At 53.9% G+C, this 22,272-nt stretch overlaps 4 protein-coding genes across 4 annotated transcripts; 3 read left to right on the top strand and 1 right to left on the bottom strand.

Annotated features, from left to right (window-relative positions):
- Positions 1-987: 987 nt before the first annotated feature.
- On the top strand, positions 988-4,183 carry BESB_027680 (uncharacterized protein; the record flags this gene model as incomplete). Its single annotated transcript, XM_029361442.1, has 5 exons — positions 988-1,197; positions 1,287-1,492; positions 1,603-2,498; positions 2,616-2,734; positions 3,029-4,183. 5 exons carry the CDS (start codon positions 988-990, stop codon positions 4,181-4,183), a joined length of 2,586 nt encoding a protein of 861 aa, XP_029215342.1.
- Positions 4,184-4,907: 724 nt separating this feature from the next.
- On the bottom strand, positions 4,908-5,450 carry BESB_027670 (uncharacterized protein; the record flags this gene model as incomplete). Its single annotated transcript, XM_029361441.1, has 1 exon — positions 4,908-5,450. The coding sequence occupies one exon, from the start codon at positions 5,448-5,450 to the stop codon at positions 4,908-4,910; it is 543 nt and encodes a 180-aa protein (XP_029215341.1).
- A 2,188-nt stretch (positions 5,451-7,638) lies between these two features.
- Positions 7,639-15,361, top strand: BESB_027660 (tetratricopeptide repeat-containing protein; the record flags this gene model as incomplete). Its single annotated transcript, XM_029361440.1, has 11 exons — positions 7,639-8,194; positions 8,602-10,240; positions 10,649-10,712; positions 11,195-11,253; positions 11,785-11,888; positions 12,344-12,465; positions 13,235-13,331; positions 13,610-13,743; positions 14,225-14,405; positions 14,701-14,762; positions 15,242-15,361. 11 exons carry the CDS (start codon positions 7,639-7,641, stop codon positions 15,359-15,361), a joined length of 3,138 nt encoding a protein of 1,045 aa, XP_029215340.1.
- Positions 15,362-19,184: 3,823 nt separating this feature from the next.
- On the top strand, positions 19,185-21,345 carry BESB_027650 (protein phosphatase 2C domain-containing protein; the record flags this gene model as incomplete). Its single annotated transcript, XM_029361439.1, has 5 exons — positions 19,185-19,410; positions 19,731-19,909; positions 20,096-20,201; positions 20,618-20,842; positions 21,272-21,345. The coding sequence occupies 5 exons, from the start codon at positions 19,185-19,187 to the stop codon at positions 21,343-21,345; spliced, it is 810 nt and encodes a 269-aa protein (XP_029215339.1).
- Between the last annotated feature and the right edge of the window lie 927 nt (positions 21,346-22,272).

Here is a 22,272-nt window from a genome sequence, read left to right as displayed (position 1 = left end):
GGTTTTCGCGAGGTTTTTGCTAACGACGCTGCAGTTGCGCCGAATGTCAGTCGCAGGCGTTGGAGAAGCATGCGTCCTCCCATAACGCCTCCTTGCCAACAGCAGGCAGCAACAGATTGGCCATCCGCAGCGCAAGACGCTCGTGTTACATACGCGATTCCTTCATGTTAGCGACTGACTACCAGATTTTCCCACCTCCTGCATACCAAATACGCCGCTAATGTGAAGTGATAATTCCCCTGCGAGCCGGCAGTTTTGGCAACAGTATATGGGCTTCTCGCCGGCATGTGTGTCAGTGAAACAAATTTGTCTTGAACGCGACAAGAGCCACTGTGCATCTTCCGGCGGCTGCGCTTCGGTGTTCGAGAGCAGAATCTCCACACTGCAGTGGGAACTTGTGTAGTATTTCCGTGTACGACACAGTTTCGAGCACGCGAAAATTCACGGCCGATCAACAACTGTCTCCCGGATCGACCGCGTTTTTTTTCGCAGTGAGCTCAATCGGTCAAAACCGCGTAGCCGTAGGGCCGCATTACTCTAACTGTGCTGAGACCGGGTACACTGGTATTGCTCGCAGACTCCCCCGTAAACAAGCGATGCTCAAGAAAGTCTCAAAGATGACTCTGCTTTGAGGACGGACTGCGGAAAGGCACCAGAGGCGGCGGGCGCGACCGTGACGCGTTTCAGCCCCTCTTCCCCAGGTGCCCCTTACTGGATCATGCTGTTTGCCTCAGCAGGCAACGAGGAAACTTGAAAGCGGGGTTTCATCAGTTCGCTGGAAACGCATCGTTCTATGCGATGCTGCTCGCCTCCCTCGCCACACTCTCCCGAGTGGCGTGGTTTGTCCAGTCGGTTCCGCCCTCGCCCTAACTGGAACACGGTGGATCGCTCACATGATTCGTCCTCGACAGTGTGTGTATATACAAAATCTCCTGCTTATGTTACTCGTCGCGACCGCAAACTGATCTGCGCGAGCTTCTGACGCAGATGTCGATCACTGGGGACAGCGCGAACTTCCTCCCCCCTTCTCGTAAGCTGCTTCAGCTCGCAGCGACGAGACGAGCGGGAAGGCCAATTCATGCGACGGATCTGAGAACCACCAAGTTTTACAAGACCAAACTTTGTCCCTTCATGCAGAACAAGCGGGGCGGTGGCCGGTGTTCCGAGGGTCTCGACTGTGGCTACGCTCACGCGTTGGTAAGTGCCAGTCCCCTCCCGAACGGAAGAGTAAGTTCAGACAGCTGTGCTGTGAAACATCAGTTCGAGCGGAATGGTGCTGTACGCAGGAAGAACTCCGCATGGCACCGAACCTTCAACGGACAAAGTGGTGCGCAAAAGTTGTAAACGGGCAAGTGTGCACTGATCCTAAATGTGGATACGCCCACTGCGCCGCCGAGCTCCAATCGTCGACAGACAAGCAGACCCTAAAAACATCTCTGTGCGTATTTTGGAGCCGAAATCCAAAATTATGTCTCAATGGGAGCAAGTGCAGGTAAAGTTGGCTGCAGACGATACACGGCTGATAAGGCTCTGTTAGCGGTTGGCTTCAGGCGGAGCGCACTGAGCGACATAGTGCTATCCAGAAATGTGTGCGTATTCTAGGTTTGCTCACGGTGAAGCTGACCTTCGCAAAAGACCAGACCTCTCTCCCCGGAAAGCGTCTCCCCTGATTCATTCCTCTCCGCATCATCTACGAAGTTGGGGTGCGGACTCGAGTGGGCGCTCGATGGTGCCCCTCCCACGGGTTTTGAAGCGGCATTCGCCTGCGCGACGAAACCCAGCACCATGCCGCGCCGTGCCAGGGGCGGAGCATGGGTTGCACGCAGAGCTAAAGAGCTCCAGACCAACACTGGTAGACAGAAGCTCGTCTGATGAGTGGCAACACGGTACTCCACAAGAGTGCTTCCGCGCAAAAGAGACATGGCAGCCACCGGCGTTGTGCAAACGGTCAAGCACTGCCAGTGAGGCGTCTTGGTCGGGAGGATGTGAACACCACGAAGAGGCGGACACCTCCGAGCCCAGGATATCCTCACGGAGACTAGCAACCGTGTCGCCGAAGACAGGGAAAGAGCTCTCGAGTAACAGAGAGCAGAACAGTAGATCGAGGGAGCTGGAGAATACAACAACAGACGTGGCTGAAGCAACGAGTGGCACATCTTGTGGCACGTCGACATGGGGTGCTTCTGGGGAGGAACTGGGTCTGCCAGCCTTTCCTTTGCTGCCTTCGGGGGGTATTGATGGGAATGATCGAACAGCTCGCATAGCCGCGTGCGACACTTTGCGGGTTACTGCTCCCCACGATAGCTGCGACGAATCACGGGAGACCATTCCACCTTCGGCGATTTCGTCCACGACTCTGGTGCAAGACCCGACTCGCATCACCAATCCAGGCAATACGGCGAAGCCGGAAGGCGGAGACTGTGCGATTCCATTAGAAGCTCTTGCAGGCCTGTCTAGCCGAGACGAAAAGATGCCAGTCTCGGCAGGACTAGCAGAAAGTAGGTGCCTTTGAGGAGCTACGCGACTGGCTTTAGAGCAGATCAAATACACTGTCCGTAACCGTCGTTGTGTGCGCTCCACTTGTTTATGCTTGTGTGACCAATCTCCCTGTCCAGGCACCACCAAACCGACAGGGGCTCTGGGCGGTGGAGGCAACCTCGAAGTGACACATGAAAACCCAGCCGCCACGACTTCAGAGGCAGGCATTCGTCAAGAAAGAAACTCCGAACGCCAGGTACGAACCGAGCTTTCGATACGTCTTCCGTGTGGACCGGGGTCCCGAGTCGCGGCATTCGAAGGCTCCCTTGCCCCTAGCGCCGAGTCAGGCGTGAACAACGCTCCCTTGCAGATATCAGCACAGCTCCACAGGTCCTTTTCCGCGACTGACCTCACAGGGACTGGCAGCACTGTTCAGCGCTCAAGCGGTTATCCTTGTTGCTGGGCTGCCTCGGTACGTACCATAACAACCCCGAGGAAAACGGAAGGGGAAGTCCAAAGATCGCTGGGTGTGGAGCACGGCATGCCGCAGATAGCATTATACGATGCCGATAAGTCAATAGATGCGTCAAAAGCCCACGATGCTCCGGGAGCATATGAGGCTGTCTCCTCGACGGAAGATGGCCGCCGTCGAACGGCGCGACAGCATGCATCAAGCCTCAATGCGCGCGCGCCGCCGTTCATTCCCAGCTCTGCTGCTCATCACGCCAGTTGGAACACACTCAGGCTAGAAGCTATGACGACGGACGTCTCCGAACCTTCTAGCATGAACTATTCGGCGCGGTTCCGGCAAGGTCCCGTGGGTTGTGATGGCGAGAAGCATCCCCAACGAGCAACTGGTCGTGGACCGAGAGCAAGAAACCAGAACGGTCCCCCCTGCCGCGGGGATGTCTGCATCAGAGAAAAAGACAATCCCCCTAATACGCAGTGGCGCTGGTCGCGAAGTGACGGTGCTCACCGCGATCTGTTGTTGGATTCCGTTGATTCAGAGCGGAGGGAAAATGTCGACGCCACCTCTCTCCTCCTCGCAAGTCAAGTCCTCTTAAAAATTATCGCTTCACCTACAACTGTCATAGGCGCAGGCAGGGCACCGGAGGGCTCGACGTTATCAGGGTATCACAGTGCTGCTTTTGAAAAAGCGGCATCAACGAACTCAGGCACGAATCAGGATGGAGAGACGTGCTACTCAGCGTCACGCGTCCGGCATCGGTATACCCCACATCCAGGGGAGGGCATCGACCTTAGCAAACTCGACGAGCGCTTCCGGATACACTGGGGTACACATAGCGGGGCCTATCGTGACAGCTGCGTTCTAAGTGGCATCGCATCAGATCAGCATCTTGAGAATCGCGGTCTCATTGCCAAGGACGGCATGCTGCAAGCTCTGTACTCGCGGGAACTCTTCGGCGACTGTTGGTCATCCTCTTCTTGCCCTTCTCATAGCGTCCGCTTCAATGAAGAGATATGCGAGGATTCCTGCTTCCCCTCGGTCGATAAAATGAGTCGCTATTCTACGGGGCCTGGATTATGTGCCGCCTCTAAGGAGACCCTGACCGCCGCGTCTGCGAGTAACGGGGGAGGTGCCAGGCCTCTAACAGCGGACGAGGCGACAATCCGCCAATTTCTGGAAACTGCCTGTAGCCGGAGAAACCACCGGTTCGAAAATATTGTTCACCACTTGGCTTAGGTTCGGATTATCTCAGGCTCCCCTTTAGCCGCGGAATATTTGGGCGTGTGTGGATGGATATATGCTCAAGTATGGTCACCGTGTCGCAGAGGCCCCCTGCGTTTCATTCTCCGGCATAAATTTATGGCGTGTAGCCAATGCCTATGAAGAAAACCAACCTCATATCAACTTTGTTTAGCCATTTTGATAAACCCATATACGGCAGCATGGCGGCCTGACCCGCACACCACGCTACGCCATATGATAACACCCCCATCAAGGATGCCCGTCTGACCCCGTTTGCCGCAGAGAGTGTCACACTCTCGCTTCCTCAGGGAAAAAGCGAAATGGTGTCAGTGGCTCTCTGCGCCATTTCAGCAGGCTCGCTTGCCCAGTGGCTATGTCTCCTTAAAGAAGACTCGTGGATGCGTATACCACCAGAGAGGTGTCAACGTTCATTTAGAAAAGCCACGAGTTGCTAGTGGGCGGCTGCACTGTATTTTTCATTTTATTCCTGCCAACGCATCCCTGCGGGTCTGTCTGACTCTGATGCTAGTGCCCCAAATCTCAACAGGCAAGGAGTATTTTCCGCGTTTAGGTTCCCCTCCCGATTTTCTTCAAACAAAGATAGCAAGGGAAAGCAGAATGACTGCCGTTGTTGCAGGAAGGATTACAAGCAGATAGAACCAGTGCCTGATGGTAAGCCGAAGTCACGGGACAATTTGGAGACAATGTAAAACTGCACTTACCAAGGATCTCGTTGGAACCTTTCTCCGGCCTGTGCCTTCTCTTTGAGCGCTTCCTGCGTAGATGATGAAATGCGCTTGGTTTTAGGCTCAGGTGAACTTAGGAGACAAACCTTTTCCTCGGGGGTGAGTTCCGCCGTCACAGCACTGCTGCGCGGAGAGACTTCAGGAGCTTCTGAGCGTTGCTGCTCCGTAGGAATCTCCTCATCAGGAGCTCGAGGCGCGCCAGGGACTAATTCCGGAGGGGCTGGTGGAGCCTCTTCGTCAGGGGATGGCGGAGCGCCTTCCGCAGCGAATGGTGGAGTTTCATCGTCAGGGTTTGGTTGAGCTTCCTGCGGCCGTGGAGGGGGAGCATTTTCAGAGACATCAGGAGACTCTCGCTCTGGCGTATCTTCTCCGTCCAACCCTTCGGAGGCTGACGACTGAGCTTTATCCCCAGGAGCCACCTCGTTTGGGCCTTCCTCCGGAACCTCTTCGCTAGGAATATCTGCAGGTCGGTCTTCATCTGCAGAGGAGCTGATGCTTTCGGGGTGTATAGCCATGCGACACTCCGGGCAATCTGTGTCAGTCCATGGGGGCGCACGTACGCTTCAAAAAAAATGCACGCACCCACCCGCGATATCGCGAGACTGAAGTATGTCCCTGACTATCCGCTCCCGTTCGTGCGCGGCGGCTTCCTCAATATTTTTGAGCGCCTTCTGAGAGGTGCATTCGACGGACTGTTGTGTGTCCTTGAAAGTGTGTCCATACCTCAAAGTGGTGCGTTTCTCTTATTAGGGAACCTGGAGTGTGCGGTCTTCTACACCACAAAAGTCGGCGCAACGCAACAAGTCTTGCCTAAAGGCGCCAGCTGCCTCGTTTGTCTTCTCCATTCAATGTTATTCGACGCGCTCTGCAGTTCTCTGGCAAGCGCCGCCATCCCGCTAAGCTCCTGGGGTGGAACATGCCTCCATTCTGCGTCGGCACTGCTTTCATGCCACCCCGTACCTTCTCTAACAGCCTCTGTTCAGCCTGTGCCTCCGCTTCCCACACATGCCTGCTGCCTGTCCCACGACAAGATACGATACCAATGTATGAACAGATAATGAGCGTCACACCTACCAGGGGGACGGACCACCCGAGCGATAAGGGAGTCCTTTCCGCCAACCTACGCAGAAATCCCCAGATGAAAAGCAAGCACAGATATAAAGGCGAGAGAAACCGACCAACCACGGCGTGCACATGATGAGAGTGACTGCTGTCAAAGTCGAAGTGCGCGGCAGCGGTTGCTGCAAAGATTGAAGAGACTGCAAGCGCGGCCTGGAGTGACAGTGTCATTTCAGTTCTGCAGCAGACTCTACACTGGAGTAGAAGCATGGCCTAGAATACTGTAGCAGCCGTACGGAACGTTTCATCAGCAGTGTATGCAGCGAAGTAGGCGTGGGCGCTGTACTGACAGGTGAGCCCCTAACGCGATGCGAGCTTTGCAGCAATGCGTTCCTTAAAGGTAGAGACATCGTTGCTATGTATCTCCATCCGCCTCCTACCAAGCGAGAACCATATCACTCCACTCGTGCAATAATACTCTACGGCACTGCTTTTATTCGTGACCCGTAAGTCGCCAGGACAGGGTATAACACTTTCATGCGTATAGGGCAGGAGGTGGTGGCCTGAAATGATGGCCTCCCCCCTTACACAGAGAGTCGTCTTACAGTTCAGGATCTTGTTTTACAGAAATGGACGGGCTACAGCTTGCCACGCGGTGGAGACCGGCCTCTCTTCCCTGGCGCGGTCGGGCGCCGTAGACACAGTCAGCATTTCCGCTTGCCTATGAAGCACCGCTGGCCAGACCGACGAACAGCGACCTCGCGCGACGTCTTCAGTGCACGTACGCGAAAGCGCGGAAGATTGTTCCGTGATGGCGGGCCCTAAAGCCACCCACTCGAACGCTGCTGTACCCGTCTCTATTAAGCTTGCAGCGGCAAGCTCGCGCATAAGCATGGTGGCCCAGCGGGAAGTGAGTACTATTCCCTAGGCAGCCTTCTTGGCTTGAGTAAAAGCCTTTCCTTCTCACACACAGTTCCCCGCTGGCGTCACACCCCGCATCGATGATTCATCGGAGAAATGGCACGCAGCTAGGGGCATATGGAGAGTCCTGTGCAGTTCCGACTACTTCTCCACTTTAATCATGCCTCGAGGCGACTGAGCGCTCCAACTACTGGCTACTGTTCAGTGTGTCTGCGGTGGTAGCTTTTTTTCGCGCTTGTGAGTTGGATCTGCACGGTTCGATTGTGGACGACACGCGGGGCCGCGAGCTATGCATGCGGACGTGGCATGCGGTCAAACAAAGACATGCAAAGACACCATTGAGAACGTAGCGCGTCAGTTGTGCGAACCGGAGTCACCGAATATTTCGGTGCGCTACACATTCTTTCTCGAATTGACGGACCGCCCCGCTCCGTCCCTGAACTCCTTGGAAAACGCCCTAACTGCGCGAATCTGACACGACGTGGAATGTCACCGCAGTTGCCAGCTGAGCCTCAAGGTCGTGCTAGCTCTATGCAATTGCCCGCCAATCCACAAGTCTTACGAAGTTACGACAAGTTTTTTCTTTCACCTCTTGATTTCGTGGTGTATTGAGGCTTTTGCTCCATGACTGGCGTAAGCTGGCTAAACAAGGCATTGGAATCTTGACGGTATACTGATATCGCAGCCACGAACGCGATTTCGCTTCTCGGGTTACCAGCGCCTATGCCAGACGTATTGCCAATGGATGGTCGAAATGGGCACGCGAAGCCAACTGCCAGGTCAAGTGGGTCATACCTGGGTCTGGCCAAAGGCTCTGCCGTAGTGCACTCACCTGCGAGTTCTCCCGGGGAGCAGGCGAAGCAGCAGCTTACGATAGATCTCCATCAGCAGGGTGCGTCTCCATGTGGTTTTTCACTGGGAGGTCCCCCAAGCGTCACTTTTTCGTTACTCGACGGCAGCACGTATCACGAGTGTGATGGCGTGCCGACGAGCTCCTCTGCCTCTCGAGGCACTCCCTGCTCGATTCGTTCTGCACCTACGCCCCAGCTAGGGAAACCTCGTTTAGCTGGAGGGTCCTTCGCTTCGTCGCGTTCAAGTCATAGTAGATTCACAGACGGGCGCAGCGCGGATGCCACCTCGACGTCTGTGCAGTACACTGTTGGGTCACTGATCATGCCAGATGGTGTCACAGTCCGCCCGCCTCCAAAGACTGGCATTTCCTCCGGTGATCCTGTGGCCACACACACCTTGCGGAGACGCACTGCGAACCTGAATTCTGGTAAGGACTGCGGGAAGTTGGTGAGAGTGCCGTGTTGTCTGCTGCGTCTTCCGTGAGGCACGCACCCTCCCACATTACCCTTTTATCCTTGTTTTCAGAGCGTCCGTGTCGCGACTGCGACATTTTTGTTCGCTGGGGGCTAGATCTGTTTTGGCCCGTGCTTCCTGACTCGTAGTGACCGCCGTTGTATTCCTCAGCCCCAGCGGTGCTGGAGGCTCCACCAAGCATGACTACATACCATTTTCTGTTTTATACGGATGCGCCCTCAGAAGAGAGGTACATACGTGCCGTCAGAGTTTTTGTGCTCTGTTGGTACAGGCTTTGTTTGGCTGCACGTTGGCTTCTCAGCTTTTAGGAGTTGCCTATCTCATCGTTTATTGCTCGCTGTTGCTGTTTTGTCCCTTCAGACTCCTTTTCTTCAGGTGGTCCTTTTTCCACCCGCCTCAATCTCTCTCTGCACCGCCGTTCTCTAAACACGACATGGCAGAAAAACTTCCGGTACCCCGCGGCGACAGGAGGGTCGCGACGGCGAGTCACGCTCTCTCGTCATTTGAATCCCACGGGCGAGAGCCTGCCAAGGCTGGTGGCCTTCTCTCCTTCTTTGAATCGTGCCTTGATTCAGGACACGTGTCTTACCGCCCTGCTGAGGGCAGCGAGCGACTGCGTGCCTTCTCCTTCGTCCCAGCACCCCGCAACATCTGCCAGTGAACCGCCTCCGTGCGTATCTGCATGTATATCTGCAGAAGCACAACATTCTCCGGATTCGGCTCTGCATAAAGACGCAGGTGGCGCAGGGAATTCCTTTCTTCTCTCCTCTGAACAGCCTCTTTCGCCTCCCCCTGAGGACGGGAAATCATTGTTTCCGCTTGCTCACCAGGACATTTGCGACGCCGCGGCTGGTGCTTCGGAGAGAGAGCAGACTTGCGAGGATCCCTCTCATCGCCGCCGCGCTGCTGGCATTGTCTCTTCCAGACTGCAGGACAGGGGAAAGAGTCCTTCGCCGTCTGGCAGCGTCTCAGCTTCTGTTCTATCTGACTCCTCGAAGCGGCCTACTGGAAAACATCTGACAGCTGGGGACACGGGGGTAGCCGATGAAGGATTGCCACGACGTCCGAAGGCCGTTTTGGAGGCGGATCTCATGCGAGAGACAAAGAAGTGCGAGGAGCAACTTGCGGCGAATCCAGAGAACGAAGACGTGATATACCAGTTGGGTATCCTTAAATTTCGAGCGGGACGCGCAGAGGAAGCCATTTGTCTTATTTCTGATTTCATTCAGCAGCATGCTCCAAAGAGACCGGGAGCGGCCTGTCACAGCACGGCGGAAGCAGCTCTGAACAGCACAAAAACGGTTGTAGCTTTGGTCGATAACGAGGCTGAAATTATGCACGTAGGCCGCGGCGCCAAAGCGAAGCAACAATGCAGAGAAGCTGAGCCTGGGAAGGCGACGCAGACGACCCACGAAGGACTTGTGGGGGGTGCCGAAGATGCTCAGGAATGTGGAGCACAGGGGGAAAGTAAGGAGAGCAGTGGGGACGAGCCAGGAGAGGATGCAAGACAGAGACAGAGCGAAGAGACGACTAAGTGCAGTGAAGAGGAGGAGGAGGACGTCGGTGAGTCGTCTCTTAGATGCAGGAGCAAAGCGCATGACAAGCAAGACGCCTGCAGGCGGGCGCGTCACAGTGGAGGTGAGGAATCACCGTCTGAAGGAAGCGGCACGAAGGCGAAGGACGACGAACTACAGGGAATGTCAAAGTCGATAATGACCAGGCAGGACGGGAACTCCAGCTCGCATTCCGAGGAACCGGGTCAGACTGGCGCTGCGACTGACAGTGTGAAAGAAGAGCAACTTGACTGGAGGTTGGGAAGAGCTGTGCCAGTTCATCGACTGTTCAACCTCGTCCTGGACCGTCCGCTGCAAATCGACCGAAGAGCCAAAGATCTCTTGATGGGGTGGGGCCCTCCAATGTACCTGCAGTTGGAGAAATTGCTTGGGCATCTCTGGTTCGAGGCAGAAAACTACTCAGATGCGGTGCGACACTATTGGAGGTAGGCACCAGACACAAAGCGCGCCTCAGCCACGCAGCTGGGGAGTACTGCCTCTAAGCCACCTCTGCCGTTTTGGTCGTGACAATGTACCCACGGAACGCCGGAATCCAGCTCCGGCTAGCCGTTCCTCTCTCCTGCAAAGGAGATGCACTTTGACAGTTGCGGTCTTCTCGTACGCCCTGTTTACAGTCGTGCCAATTGCCGCCTGTGCGCTGTCTTCGCTGGTCCGTTCACTGGCCTCTAGAAGCTCCTGCTAGGGCTTTGCGGGTTGTGTGGACATCCTGAGTTTCACTGTCGAGTTTTTGCCAGCGGTATTCCCTCTGTCCAAGGAGCTCTTGTGTCTTGCTGCTTATGTATCACTTTCCCGCCTTCGCCACACTGCAGCTGCTTTGCCTGTCGTGATCTCAGATGCATCGACCTCTCTCCAGACAACGCGCAACTGTTCACCAATCTCGGTCTTGCCTACTACGAGGTTAGCCTTGCCTTGGAGCGGATCTGCTAGAGAGTAGCGTCGCTATCTGGCTCAGTGCCTTTTTCTCGGGAGCCTGCCATACGACAAGGATCACACTCGCAGCTGGGGTGTCTATTTCTTTACTTATGTAGAGACTTCGGATATGTGTGCGAACTTCTCCTCGACAAGGTTTTACCGTTCTTTATCCTGTATCAGGTCATAGTCTTGTTCGTGGCGATGTTCGCGCCATACCCGGGTTGTTGAATAAACGAATTTTTTCTCCCACATCGCGTGTGTCCAGGTATCGAAGGCATCACCTCGGGATTTTCAACAGTGCTTTAGCGGAGACCCTAGGCAGATATTTGAGTGTCCTGGTAGCGCACGAAGTGCCCTTCGTGCATCGGTGCCAGCAATGCCCTAGGCATCATCTTTCCTCGTGCGTTGCTTCCCCTCCTCCCCTCTCCCGGCCAATTGCCAACCTCTCCGTGTGGGTGGTGCCGCAGATGGACGCAATGAAAGAGGCTGCGGCTGCATTCGAGCAGGCCATCAAACTGGACGAGAAGTAAGCTTCCTACGTTTCCGCGTATCCTCAGTTCGCCGGTCTCGTCGCTGCACGCACGCGCCGCGTTCCTTAGGCAAACCTGCGAACCTCGGTTGACTGAATCTCACGGAGGTCGGCCTCGAGGCGCCGCTCCACTCTCTGTCTCTATAGGTGTACGCGTGTGGACAAAGTGATTTTTGCCGCTCGGTGCTGCAAAACGCAACCGGTAGGGGGAAATCCACATACATCCTACGATAGGTATTTACACCCAATACTTCTTTCGCCTAAGCCAGACGCTGGTCCTCAATACGTCTAGAACATAGCTATAAACGGTTCAATTGAGTCCCGTTTGAGCAAGCACTATATTCTCAGCTGTGGCAGTTGTTTAGGGCATCCCATATCTGGCGCGAGTTTACACTGAAGTCTCGCCCGTGGCAATGATCCTGTATTGTTCGCCCACTCTGGACAGAGAAAGCCTCACGCCTCCTTTTCGTGGCACTTTGTGTCTGAGTTCCGAGCGTCTTGCTCACTTTTCGTATGTTGGCTTCCCAGGGATGTCACGGCGTTGAGCGTGCTGGCCATGCTTCTCATGGACGAGTTCGCGGAGGCAGAAGAAGAAAAGTTGCGGGAAATGGAAGAGAGAGAGGACGCAGCCTGTACGTGGACTCGCAGATTCCTTCTGCGGAGATCGCGCCTCCGCTTCTTCTGGTAGCGGAGAGACGCGACCGTAACTGAAGGCTGAAAACACGGTGCTTCCTGTCCGCAGCGAGACCTTTGGTAGTTATTTCCGACTGGTGTGTCGGAGGACTCTGCTGCACTGTAGCGATGGGGGCGTATAAAACCGTGGTTCTAACCTGCAGCCGAGTCAAGCTTTGCACTTTGTAGTTCGTATGGCGTCTCACTTGTGTTTGAACGACGAGAGGCTTGTGGCGTGAATATCAAACTAAATTTGGCTATGGAAGACCCGGATCGCATCATTTGCCAGAGGGCATGCGCTGTAGTTAGCCATTCGACGGACTTTTTCTCATGCACTTTCATAGTCGTGGTGTCTTGCGTATCCGTGGGAAATCGCGTTTTTTTTTTAAATCTCGTTGCTCTTTCTTTTCTGCAGTACCCAACGAGGAGGAGCGACTCCGAAACTTGCGGGAAGGAACACAGCGTTGCGTAGCCATGCTCCAGAAATGCCTCCACATCGACGAGAACAATATCCTCGCTCGATTACATCTCGCACAAGTGAGGCGCTGGCGTCTGGTGTAGTTCTCGTGTCACATGCCTCTGTGTGATGTGCGTTTGGGTCCGCCGATTTCTTTTTTCTGTGGTTGTCCTCGTCTACCTTTCGTCTCTCTGCCTCCTTTTCCATGCACACCACAGTCTTCTCTCTGTGTGAATGTTTCTGCTTTCCTTTTCTCTTTCGTGCTCCTTTGTTGCCTCCAATACTTGTTTTTCAGTGACTCCGGCGACGTGCTGTGTTGCGGCCCGCTCGCCCAGCGGAGTCAGTGCTCCGCCTGACTCGTGTTTCTCTACTCTTGGGTGTGTGTGCTTGCAACCTGTCATTGATCTGTCCCATTTGACGTATCAGTTCCCGGCCTGCCGCTCTCGAGGCCTTGCTGGATCGTCTTCTTTCGCGTTCTGTGAACCACAGGTATACCTAGTAGTTCATCGAATTCCATGTAGACGCAGATCCTTATGTGTGTATGGATGTTCCCCGTTGATCTGGCTTGTCTAGCTGCAGTTCAGAAGGCATCTGTTGGTCCGTGCGTATGCCCGGTTTCGCATACGTCCTCCAAGCCGGCACCACACACGCACGACCGGCCGCGCGATTGGCTGCCGAGCGGATACTTCTTTTCCGGAGAAGCCCAAGTCAATCACGGCGCATCCGCTGTGCAGTGAGGTCCGATCTGTGCTTGTTCTCCACCCCCTGCTTCTCGACGTCTGCGTGGGCGTGCGGGACCGAAGGTGTCTTTAAACCTCTGATTTGGCGTTGTCTCTCATATTGTTGCAGGTCTACATGTACCGGGAGGAATGGAAGAACTGTGAGGAGATTTTTCAGGCTCTGCTACAAGAAAACCCCGATGACACACATATCCTGAACAATCTAGGTGAGTGAATTCGCGTGTCCGCATGCAGAGATCTGATGCGACAGGGGCGTCATGCAGCAAGCGCGTCCCGACAGTAGCGAGCCAGAATAAAGCAGAAATACCAAACGAGCGACAGTGAAGAGACTGCCTTGCAGCTGCGTGCCAATCAACAGTCGAAACTCAGAATTATCGAGAAAGCGGTTTTCCCTTCGAGTGAACATGGTGTTTTGGGTCACATCACCTAATAAGACTTGCGTGCTAATTGCGACTCATGCCGGCTGTGTGCGGTGCCGCGACAGGACAAGTTGCATTGCATAAGGGCGATCAAGCGACGGCGTTCCAACATCTACAAAGAGTCCTCAAAATCAATCCCGAAGATGAATTGGCTCATATGCACCTTTGCGAGCTCCTCTGTAAAACGAATCAAACTGCCGTAAGTTCCGTTTTTGCGTAACGTTTCACAGCCTCCGTTTTTTCTTTGCCTAGTTTCTCAAATGCCGCCACGAAATCAATCGAGCATCACCATGGCTCACTCAATGGCGAATGGGGGCCGGCAGAAACAGCTGCCGGTCCTGGCGACTACACTACGTGTGTTGGGTGCTAATGCGTTTTCCTCGTGTGCTCGCAACTTTGGGACCTCGGTAGTTCTGTGATGTGGGTACCCACTCTATTGATTTTATGACGTTCTTCGCTCACGTCGCATATGCAATCGTACAGCAAAACTGCGTCCTAGTTTTCACACGAGGGAGATTAGCGCGGAAAACGTCTGGTCTCCTACGCACGACGCAGCAGTGCCAGGCGGTGAAATGCGAGAGTCGCGGTCTATTTTTTTGGAGTTTCCTGTTCATTTGCCACCGCTAGTTGACGTCAATCGACCTGTCGACTCGCCGTTGGCATGCCCTCTGTTTTCTCAGCGCGCGCTGGAGCACTTCAGACTCTGCTGTCAATCATCGCCAGATAGTGTCTCTCTGCATGCCACCTGCGGGCTTCCTCTTTGTGAGGTCGGAAAGGAGAAAGAAGTCATCGCGGCGTACACAGAGTTTATCAAGGCTCATCCTCAAAGCGCTGCCGCGAAAACGTTCAAACGCTCGCTCGGTAGGATTTGTTACGCCCACGAGGAAACGCTTGCATGCCTCCCCCGGGCGTGCGTCTGTGCGTTTTTTGTAAAATGAGGAGAGCTGCATGAGATGCTGCTGCGACATAGACAAATTTTATCTACGTTCACTCACGCATTGTTGTTGCGTAGGTCTTCTATTACATCGGCGCTTTACTTCCTGCAATGCACTACACATATGTGTGCGGACAGGCGGACACCCGCGAGCTCAGCCCTTCGGCCTTGGAGAGGATGTTATGTTGCGTATCCATTCTCTGTTCCTGCTGTGGGCCGCAGGCAGCATGAGCGAGGATGTTGGTTTCTCCGAGTCCACGACAATCGTCAGTTTCATCGTCTTGGTGAGACGATACTCGCTTGTACTTTTGTTTGAGCTGCCTCCATGAATTTCCTCTCTTGTAGCTCCAGCTGCGCGGCAAACAAGGCTCGTATATGCATACCTGCTTCGCTCAACCCGGGATTTCCATGTTTTGACCTGCTTTCGCCTTGACTCGCGTGTACGAAGTCGAGCAAGAGGTGAAATAGTACCAGGTAGCATATCGCGGGTAGCTGCGTGGGATAGTTTTTCCCAGTGTCTACCTACTCTGCACACAGAGCTTCCCTACCGTCAGTGCGTATATAGACACCACACTTTTTCTGTGAATGTCCAGAATGAGCTCTAGTGTCTGCTGATCAGGAGCTCATACCTCTCTGCATGCTGTGGCGTACACTGGTTCCTGCGGGATTGGGGTACGTGTACTTTGTGTGGGTGTAGTAAGAATGGGTAGGTAGAAATTGATTATGTTGTGCACTGCTTGCCATGCTTCACGTTTGTCTGCAGCCTATTCTCCTGTTACTCATTCTCCTTCTGGGATGCGCGCATTTTCTCGCTTCATGGTCGTCTCCTGCTGCCTCCACTCCGCCCAGCTTTCCTGACGGATCGTTTCACTCAGAATTTTAGCGCGACACTGGAGCTGTCCTTCCGATGGTCTTCGCTTTCTCACCAGACCGAGACGCGCAGAGCCAGAAAATCGTCCTTCGCGGATGGCACGTTGTGCCGTGGTAGACAGTCAAAATCGCAGCCAGCTGTCACGTGTAGGGTGTTTCACGCGGGAGTAGAGAGATGAGTGCAGGGTTTGCGTTGGGCATTGCCTCCGTGCACGTCGGCGTATCTGACGGTCGATCAACTAAATGCCCAGTGAGGATGCAAACAACCTGATCGGACTGAAGCTACGTACCAGAGATCTTTGCGGACAAACGCACACGGCCGGCAAGCGATACGAGAACGGTTGTTTGAAGGGTTGCATTAGTCTGGGCGCACCTCTCCTAGATGGCTGCCGTTCTCATTTGTGTTATCCTCCTTCCACTTGCTTCGGCGGCTGCCAGATGTACTCGCAGGAGTTTTACACTCCATAAAAAAAGTCTGAATGTAACTGTACTCGTCTACCCTCATCAGAGGCACAAGGGAGTCAGATCAACTCTGGGCAGTTCGTGCAACAGCACTACGACATAGCCTTGCACAAAAAAAAGACGACGAGTCGTCTCGGGATACTTTTTTTCCTTTTCTGGAGTTGAACCCGGCAGACTCCATTCATCGTCAAACGGAGAAGCTAATAATCAAGCATCGGAAGGTCACTGCTGTAGGCGACTACCCGCAATGGGCCCGCGACAGCCGGCAGCGCGGGCCTCTGTTCCACACATGATCGTTCCTTGACTAGCACAGGGTTACAGGCGGTTCAGTTCGCCGTTCGAGACGAAACTACTTCTTTGGCACAAGGGGTTGCACCGAAAGACAAGTACGTCTGGCATTTGTTGCGCATATGCTTATACTGAAGGCCGTTCAGAGATCCGTGTGCGTCCCGGCGTGCCTCAGGACGCTTACAGAGGTCGAATCTCCCTTCACGCAGAAGGCGTGGCGATGGTCGTTGCGGGTGAGTGCGACTCGAGATGTCAGGCGGGAGCCTCCCGGGCGCGTCTTGTTATGCCGCGCGGTGGGAACAGGGGAGTCATGACAGAGGAGCGAAGCTATCTAAACGCACGTGGTTTGTGCAGCTCAACCACATCCTAAAACATGTGTGCACACCGTAGCCCTTAAGAGGAGAACCTGCTCTGGCGTCGCACGAGCCCCTGCATAACCTGGATCCAACGTATGTCGCAATTAACACGGACGTGGAAGCGTGCTACAGAACATCAGTTTGCTGCACTCACCCGCGAGACACACGAAATCCTGCGCCGGTCTGCAGCCGACTGCTCTAAAACTCCTTGGCTCCTGGAACTCCACCTCCCATGAGGAATGAAATCAGCACCGTAAATGGTATCAGACGGCTCGGCTGTCGCTGCTGGTGGGCCCCTCGCTGGTACTGTGGAGCAGCAGCCAGCCTGTCTGGGCTTGCAGGGAGTCAGGGTGCATGCCTGTGTCTCCGGCTGGCTTGCCGGTGGTAGGCGGCATGCCGGATGAACGATTTCGGACGAGACACCACTCCTTGCTCACGTGGGTAAAATCACTCATACATTTTCCTTGTTAACGCAAAGTGTCTCTCTCGGCTTCTATAACCCGGAGAACTGTCACGTGGGTTCACATTTTTGTCTTGTTTTCCACAGCCGTCAGCCGCTCTTCAGCTCTCACAGCGTTGTCCTGGATCCGTTCTGCCCGCTCAGACCAGACACAAACATTCGGACCCACACCATGAAGATGAAGCTCGCTGCAAATGCAGTGTTCGCGATTGTTGTCGTTTCCTTTTCGGAACCGATAGCAGTGGAGGGCTTTTTTGTAAGGCCTGGCACACTAAAGAACTTGAAAGCTGATGTGATCTGCTGGCTGCGCGTCGTCTCCTACATCCGTTCACTCGTATTGCGCATCGTGCCCGGGCCAGAGAACGGGTCGCGGGGCGTGGCATTTGCGACAGTGCTGGCGACGGCTGTAGCTGCGGTGGCATGTGTCGGAATGCTACGAGAGGTGAACAAAATTGCGCTACCCAGGTGTTGGCATCCGTGGCAGTCACTTACACCGCGCGGTTACTATACCACGTTACAACTCCAGGGTTAGTAAACAGCTTCAGGGTTTAGAAGAATGAAGTTGCTCCTGCTTTGACTTCAATGGCACTTATGTCTTCCGACACCCCACAGAAATCTCTATGTGCCAGGCGCCTTTGTTCTCGCGTGTCCTCTTGCTTTGCAGAGAAGGATGTAAGTCCAGCCAAAGTCGCAGCTCCGTCCCTCACCCGCAATCACGCGTGCTGCTGCCTTCACGCGTCTCAGCGGCGTTGCCTATTCTTCGACTGTCTCCCTCTGGACCTCTCAAGTGCACATTACAACGTGTTTTGTTCATTCTTGCAGAACTGATGGCGAGACGAGCGTCGGCCTTCTGTATACCGGGGTGTCAAAAACAGCCCGAATAGTAACCATTCTGTGACAGTCAAAATTGCTTGGACCGGCTCGCGTTTCGTGCGGTTTCAGGTAAACCCGTGTGCCAAACGCGGGCACGAGCTACTGTGCTTCAAGTGCGATTTTCGGTTACATAGAATAACGTCAACAGTCCCTTACCTGTTGGGCTGCCACTTTTCTCTGGTGCGAACGCGAGAGGCGCATCACGGAGACTATGTCTATCTGGCAATTGAGCCTTGTCTCTCACTGTGGAATGCCTGCCTGTCGCCCGCGTCCACCGCTTTTCCCTTCAGAAGAGAGACTTTTTTTGGACCCTCCGTTCCTGAAGCTGGCCCTGGTGTCGAACGCTGGAATAATCACGCCATGTATTTGAGGCGACAGGAAGGCTATGAAAAAGAGCAGTTATCAGTCACAGCCACGGAGTGGCACATAAGGGTTGGCGCTGTCTCGATGCGAGGACGGCGGCCAACCGACGAGGACGTAAGTCAGAACGCACCCCAGCAACAGAGCCTCTCGGGCCTCGAGAAGTTCCACTGTTGCTAAGAGCATTTGGCGATAATAAGGGCTATACACATGTTTCGGATTATTTCCAGTCACACTGACGTCGCCGCCTCCATGAGACTCCTTCTACGCTCTCTAATCGTATAAGTGTCCCTCCCCCACTTAATCGCGTGTATACTTCAGCATACACGTAAAATCATGTATGCAGACATTAATCGTCGACGCGGCGGTCTACACACATCCACACATCCGCATACAGGCGTTGTTCGATGGGCATGGCGGGCCGCACGTGGCACGTTTCGTTGCCGGGGATCTCCACTCGCTTTTCGGTAGGGACGGTCCACGGAGAAGTCTTCGACCCACTTGTTGGCAAGCGCCCAACAGTATTATCAAAGAACAACACTTGAAGAGGGCTGTGACAGAGGCCGCGGAGCGCGAAGAGCAATATGTTCCGCAGCAGTCTCACAGAATAATGCAAAAGCCAATTTAGGGGAGGGGGGGGGCGGCAGTGCTTGATTACCATAGTAGGGGTTGTTGTGTTCTAATGGACCCCACGAAAAGCTGCAGAGGGGTGATTGTAGTCAATTCGATCACAAAGAGATGTAGAAAAAAAGCAATAAGAGGTATTGTTGCACGGGAGACCTAACCGCTGCTCTTGCTATCCGCTCTTCCGGTACGTCACTGCAGGCATCGGTATGTAGAGCTGAACTCATGCATGATCTTTGTCTGCGGTGCACTGCTTGCAGTGAAATATAGGGACTTTTCTCGACGCGCGCTCGAACGAATCTGCAAGGAGCTGGATGAGAGGCTTGAAATGTATAGAATAATACATGGAGGCACAACAGGTGAAGCTGATCTTTGAATACCTACCTACATGTGCCCCCCTGTATCACCTTCAAATGCCTATGTCACTGTGTTGCCCCCTTGTCGTGTCTTCCGCAGCGACGATTGTGATTATTGAGAAAGTGACGACTCCTCGGAAGGTAGAAACTCGTGGAAGACAGATTGTGGAAGGGCAAGAGCCGGAAGTACTGATACAGCATTACCGTGGACAGAACCCACAGCTTGAGGAGAAAGTATTGGGATCCCCTGATGCTCCTTTCCTCCTTCATGTGGTGAATATAGGTGAGTCCGAATGTCGGTAGGCTTACGCACATCGACTCGCTAGGTGAGAGACGGTTCTGTCAATCTCAAGCACGTCACTAAGGAGGAGGCAACTGCATGGCACGCCACCGCGGCGATAACTACTCCTGTGGTCCTGAGGATCCCGACCGCCAGCCCTTCTCATGAATGAACACATTACGTACGGTCTCGACGGTCCCGTCCGACTACTTGCTAATAACGGATACGCTTTGTCTCACGCGTCTGTCGCGCTGGCAGGGTCAGGCGGATGCAAATGACGCTACAGCATTTCCGTCTCCCTTCTGCCGCTGTTGCCCACGCAGGCGACAGTCGGGCAGTCTTAGCGACTCCGGATGAGTACTACGAGATGACGAAAGATCACAGTCCCAATGATGACAACGAAAGAAAGCGCATTGAGGAAGCCGGTTCAACTGTGACCAGCGTCCGAGGGGTTTTTCGGATCGACGGCGTTATCACTTTGAGCAGAGCGCTCGGCGACTTTGTAGGTGGCACATTGTTAGCGTGTGGAGCGAGGAATCGCTTGGAAGCGATCTTGCCCTGTAATATAGTTGCCCTTTACGAAATACTGCTCTCTGGGGGAGAGATGAACCGTGCTGCGAGTCTGGCTACCTAACGAGCCACGATATTGCCCCGTGAACGCGAACAGTGCCTGAGGTCCTGTACGCAGGATTTCAAGCAGCCCAGTGCCAATGGTGCTACAGCGATGGTTTCTATACCGGATATCCGGTACTTCTATGCAACTTACAACGACGTGATTGTCCTGTTTTGCGACGGTAAGTTCCGTATATATCTACCACACGTGGGATACAACGGATGCAGAGCGTCTGACCTCACATGATGAGCCGAAGGTGAACCGTGATGCAGCTGCAAAGCTTGAGTGCGCCAGCAATACAGTGGTTTCGGAGCCTAAACTGTGTCTCTGCCAGAGCGTTAGCTTGATTGCAGTTCGGTTGACAGGTATTTGCACAACGTACTGCTGTGCAGCTAGTATCCGGCGTGCGCAGCTGTAAAGCATGAATGCGCGGGCAAAACAGTGGCGGGGAGCCAGAACCCTGAGAACGATTCTGCGTTCAAAAGAAGCAATACGCGCTGCAGATACCCAACCAGCACCTCGTTTCGCATAATTTGCACGAGAAATGCTCGTTTTGGGAGAAGGCCGCGCAGTTCTCTTTTCTGATTCCTTCGTCAGGAGTAACGGAGCCGGCAACAGTAGACTGGAGTACTGTCGCGCAGACTGCTCGGACAGTCCTCTCCCAGACACGAGACGTTGTCCAGACGGCTACAAGCGTCGCCCATTTGGCGTATAACGAAGGATCAGAAGACAACATCAGTGTCATCGTTACGCAATTGCTGCCCCAACCTCAAGATGCGGCTGCAAAGCTCCTAGCCCAGGCGTGGCAGGGGGAAACACCAAGTGAGGTGCAGTATTGCTTTCTCTGTGAGAGTGAACGCGAATCGTCTGCGGGATCTGGCTCTGGGAACAGCGTGATTCTCCGCACAGGCGAGAAAATATCTATGCTTACGGTACATAGTCTGTACGACGAATTTCCATTCCTGGTCGGAGCCGACGGGCAGGCCTGAAGGGCACCCAAATACAGACGGATTCGGTTTGCAAATGCATGACTGGTTGCCTGTTTCCTGCCTCAAGTATTATGACAGCGTGGTCGCTTCCGGACTGATTTGTATGTGCGCAATAACCAAGAAGAGTACTCGATGCCCGGCATTCACCCAAAAGTTGTATACAGCAGGGCGAAAGCTGCCTGTTTGATCGTTGCAGCTTCTTTGTCGCCATTGTGACTTATCTCAGTGGTTGCTGTCATGTCAATGTCCTTTTTTCACTCAGAAACGCTTCTGGAGGAAGACTGTAGCAACAGGCTTGAAACAGAGAAGAACAACTTTTTTCTGCCTCTGTTTTAGACGATCAACATCGTTTCTACGTGGCGATAAACAGCCGCTATTTGCGAAGAAGGGTGAGTCTATAATGTTGCCATCGTGCCGAGGCCGTAGGGATTTTTGGCTCTAAGAGCTGCCACCCGAAAGAAAGAGAGCACAGGGCTCACTCTGGTGGCGTGCGTTGAAGTCCGGGTACATGAAAGCACGGGACACCGTATACTGATTGTACTGATTCTGGCGTGTAACGCACCAAGCAAGTGAAAGTGCAGATTAGCTCACCTCAGTGTCAGTCGGGAGTAATGCGGAGGTTTCACGCGGACGTCAGCACCATAATGCATTAACCACGCACGGACGTCAAACTGTAGCGCCGCCAGTGCCTCATTTTGGCAGATGACCCGGAAACCTACATGTATCAGGAGCGGAAAGCTGGGTGCGTCCATCTTACGTTTCATAGCTTGACAACGCAGTGGGATTCTTGGCTGACGCCGTTTTTTGTGTTGCCTCGTTGGCTGCACTACGGCCAAGTCAAAAATCTCTCGAACTAGCCACAGTCATCCGCGTGTTCAATGTTCTCTGTGTATGCCTGGGGAACCATTGACAACATGGCGGTTTACACTGGCAGAGCAACATTCTCACGAGACTAGCTGGATCAGATCGTGACATAGACCTGGAAACCCTTACTGCGCTGCATGTGTAGGGTTTAGGGTTTATGAGTTTTCGCGATAGCATATCTATGAATAATGCCTGCCAGGATCCTGTTATTGCGCTCTGGCTCGTTAATTAGAGGGGGAAAGAGTTCCAGCACGCTGCTCTCACACACGGCGTCAAATAACGCCCGTGCTGTCCTCACTCCTTACGAGCCGCTGCATCAAAAATCAAGCTGACCAAAAATACACCGATACGATGTATTACTAAAAAATCCGTAGTCCCACAAAAACGAGATTAGAAGGT

The sequence above is a fragment of the Besnoitia besnoiti genome (assembly GCF_002563875.1).
Source record: "Besnoitia besnoiti strain Bb-Ger1 chromosome Unknown contig00015, whole genome shotgun sequence".
Classification (NCBI taxonomy): domain Eukaryota; phylum Apicomplexa; class Conoidasida; order Eucoccidiorida; family Sarcocystidae; genus Besnoitia; species Besnoitia besnoiti.
This window is presented reverse-complemented; position numbering and strand designations above follow the sequence as displayed.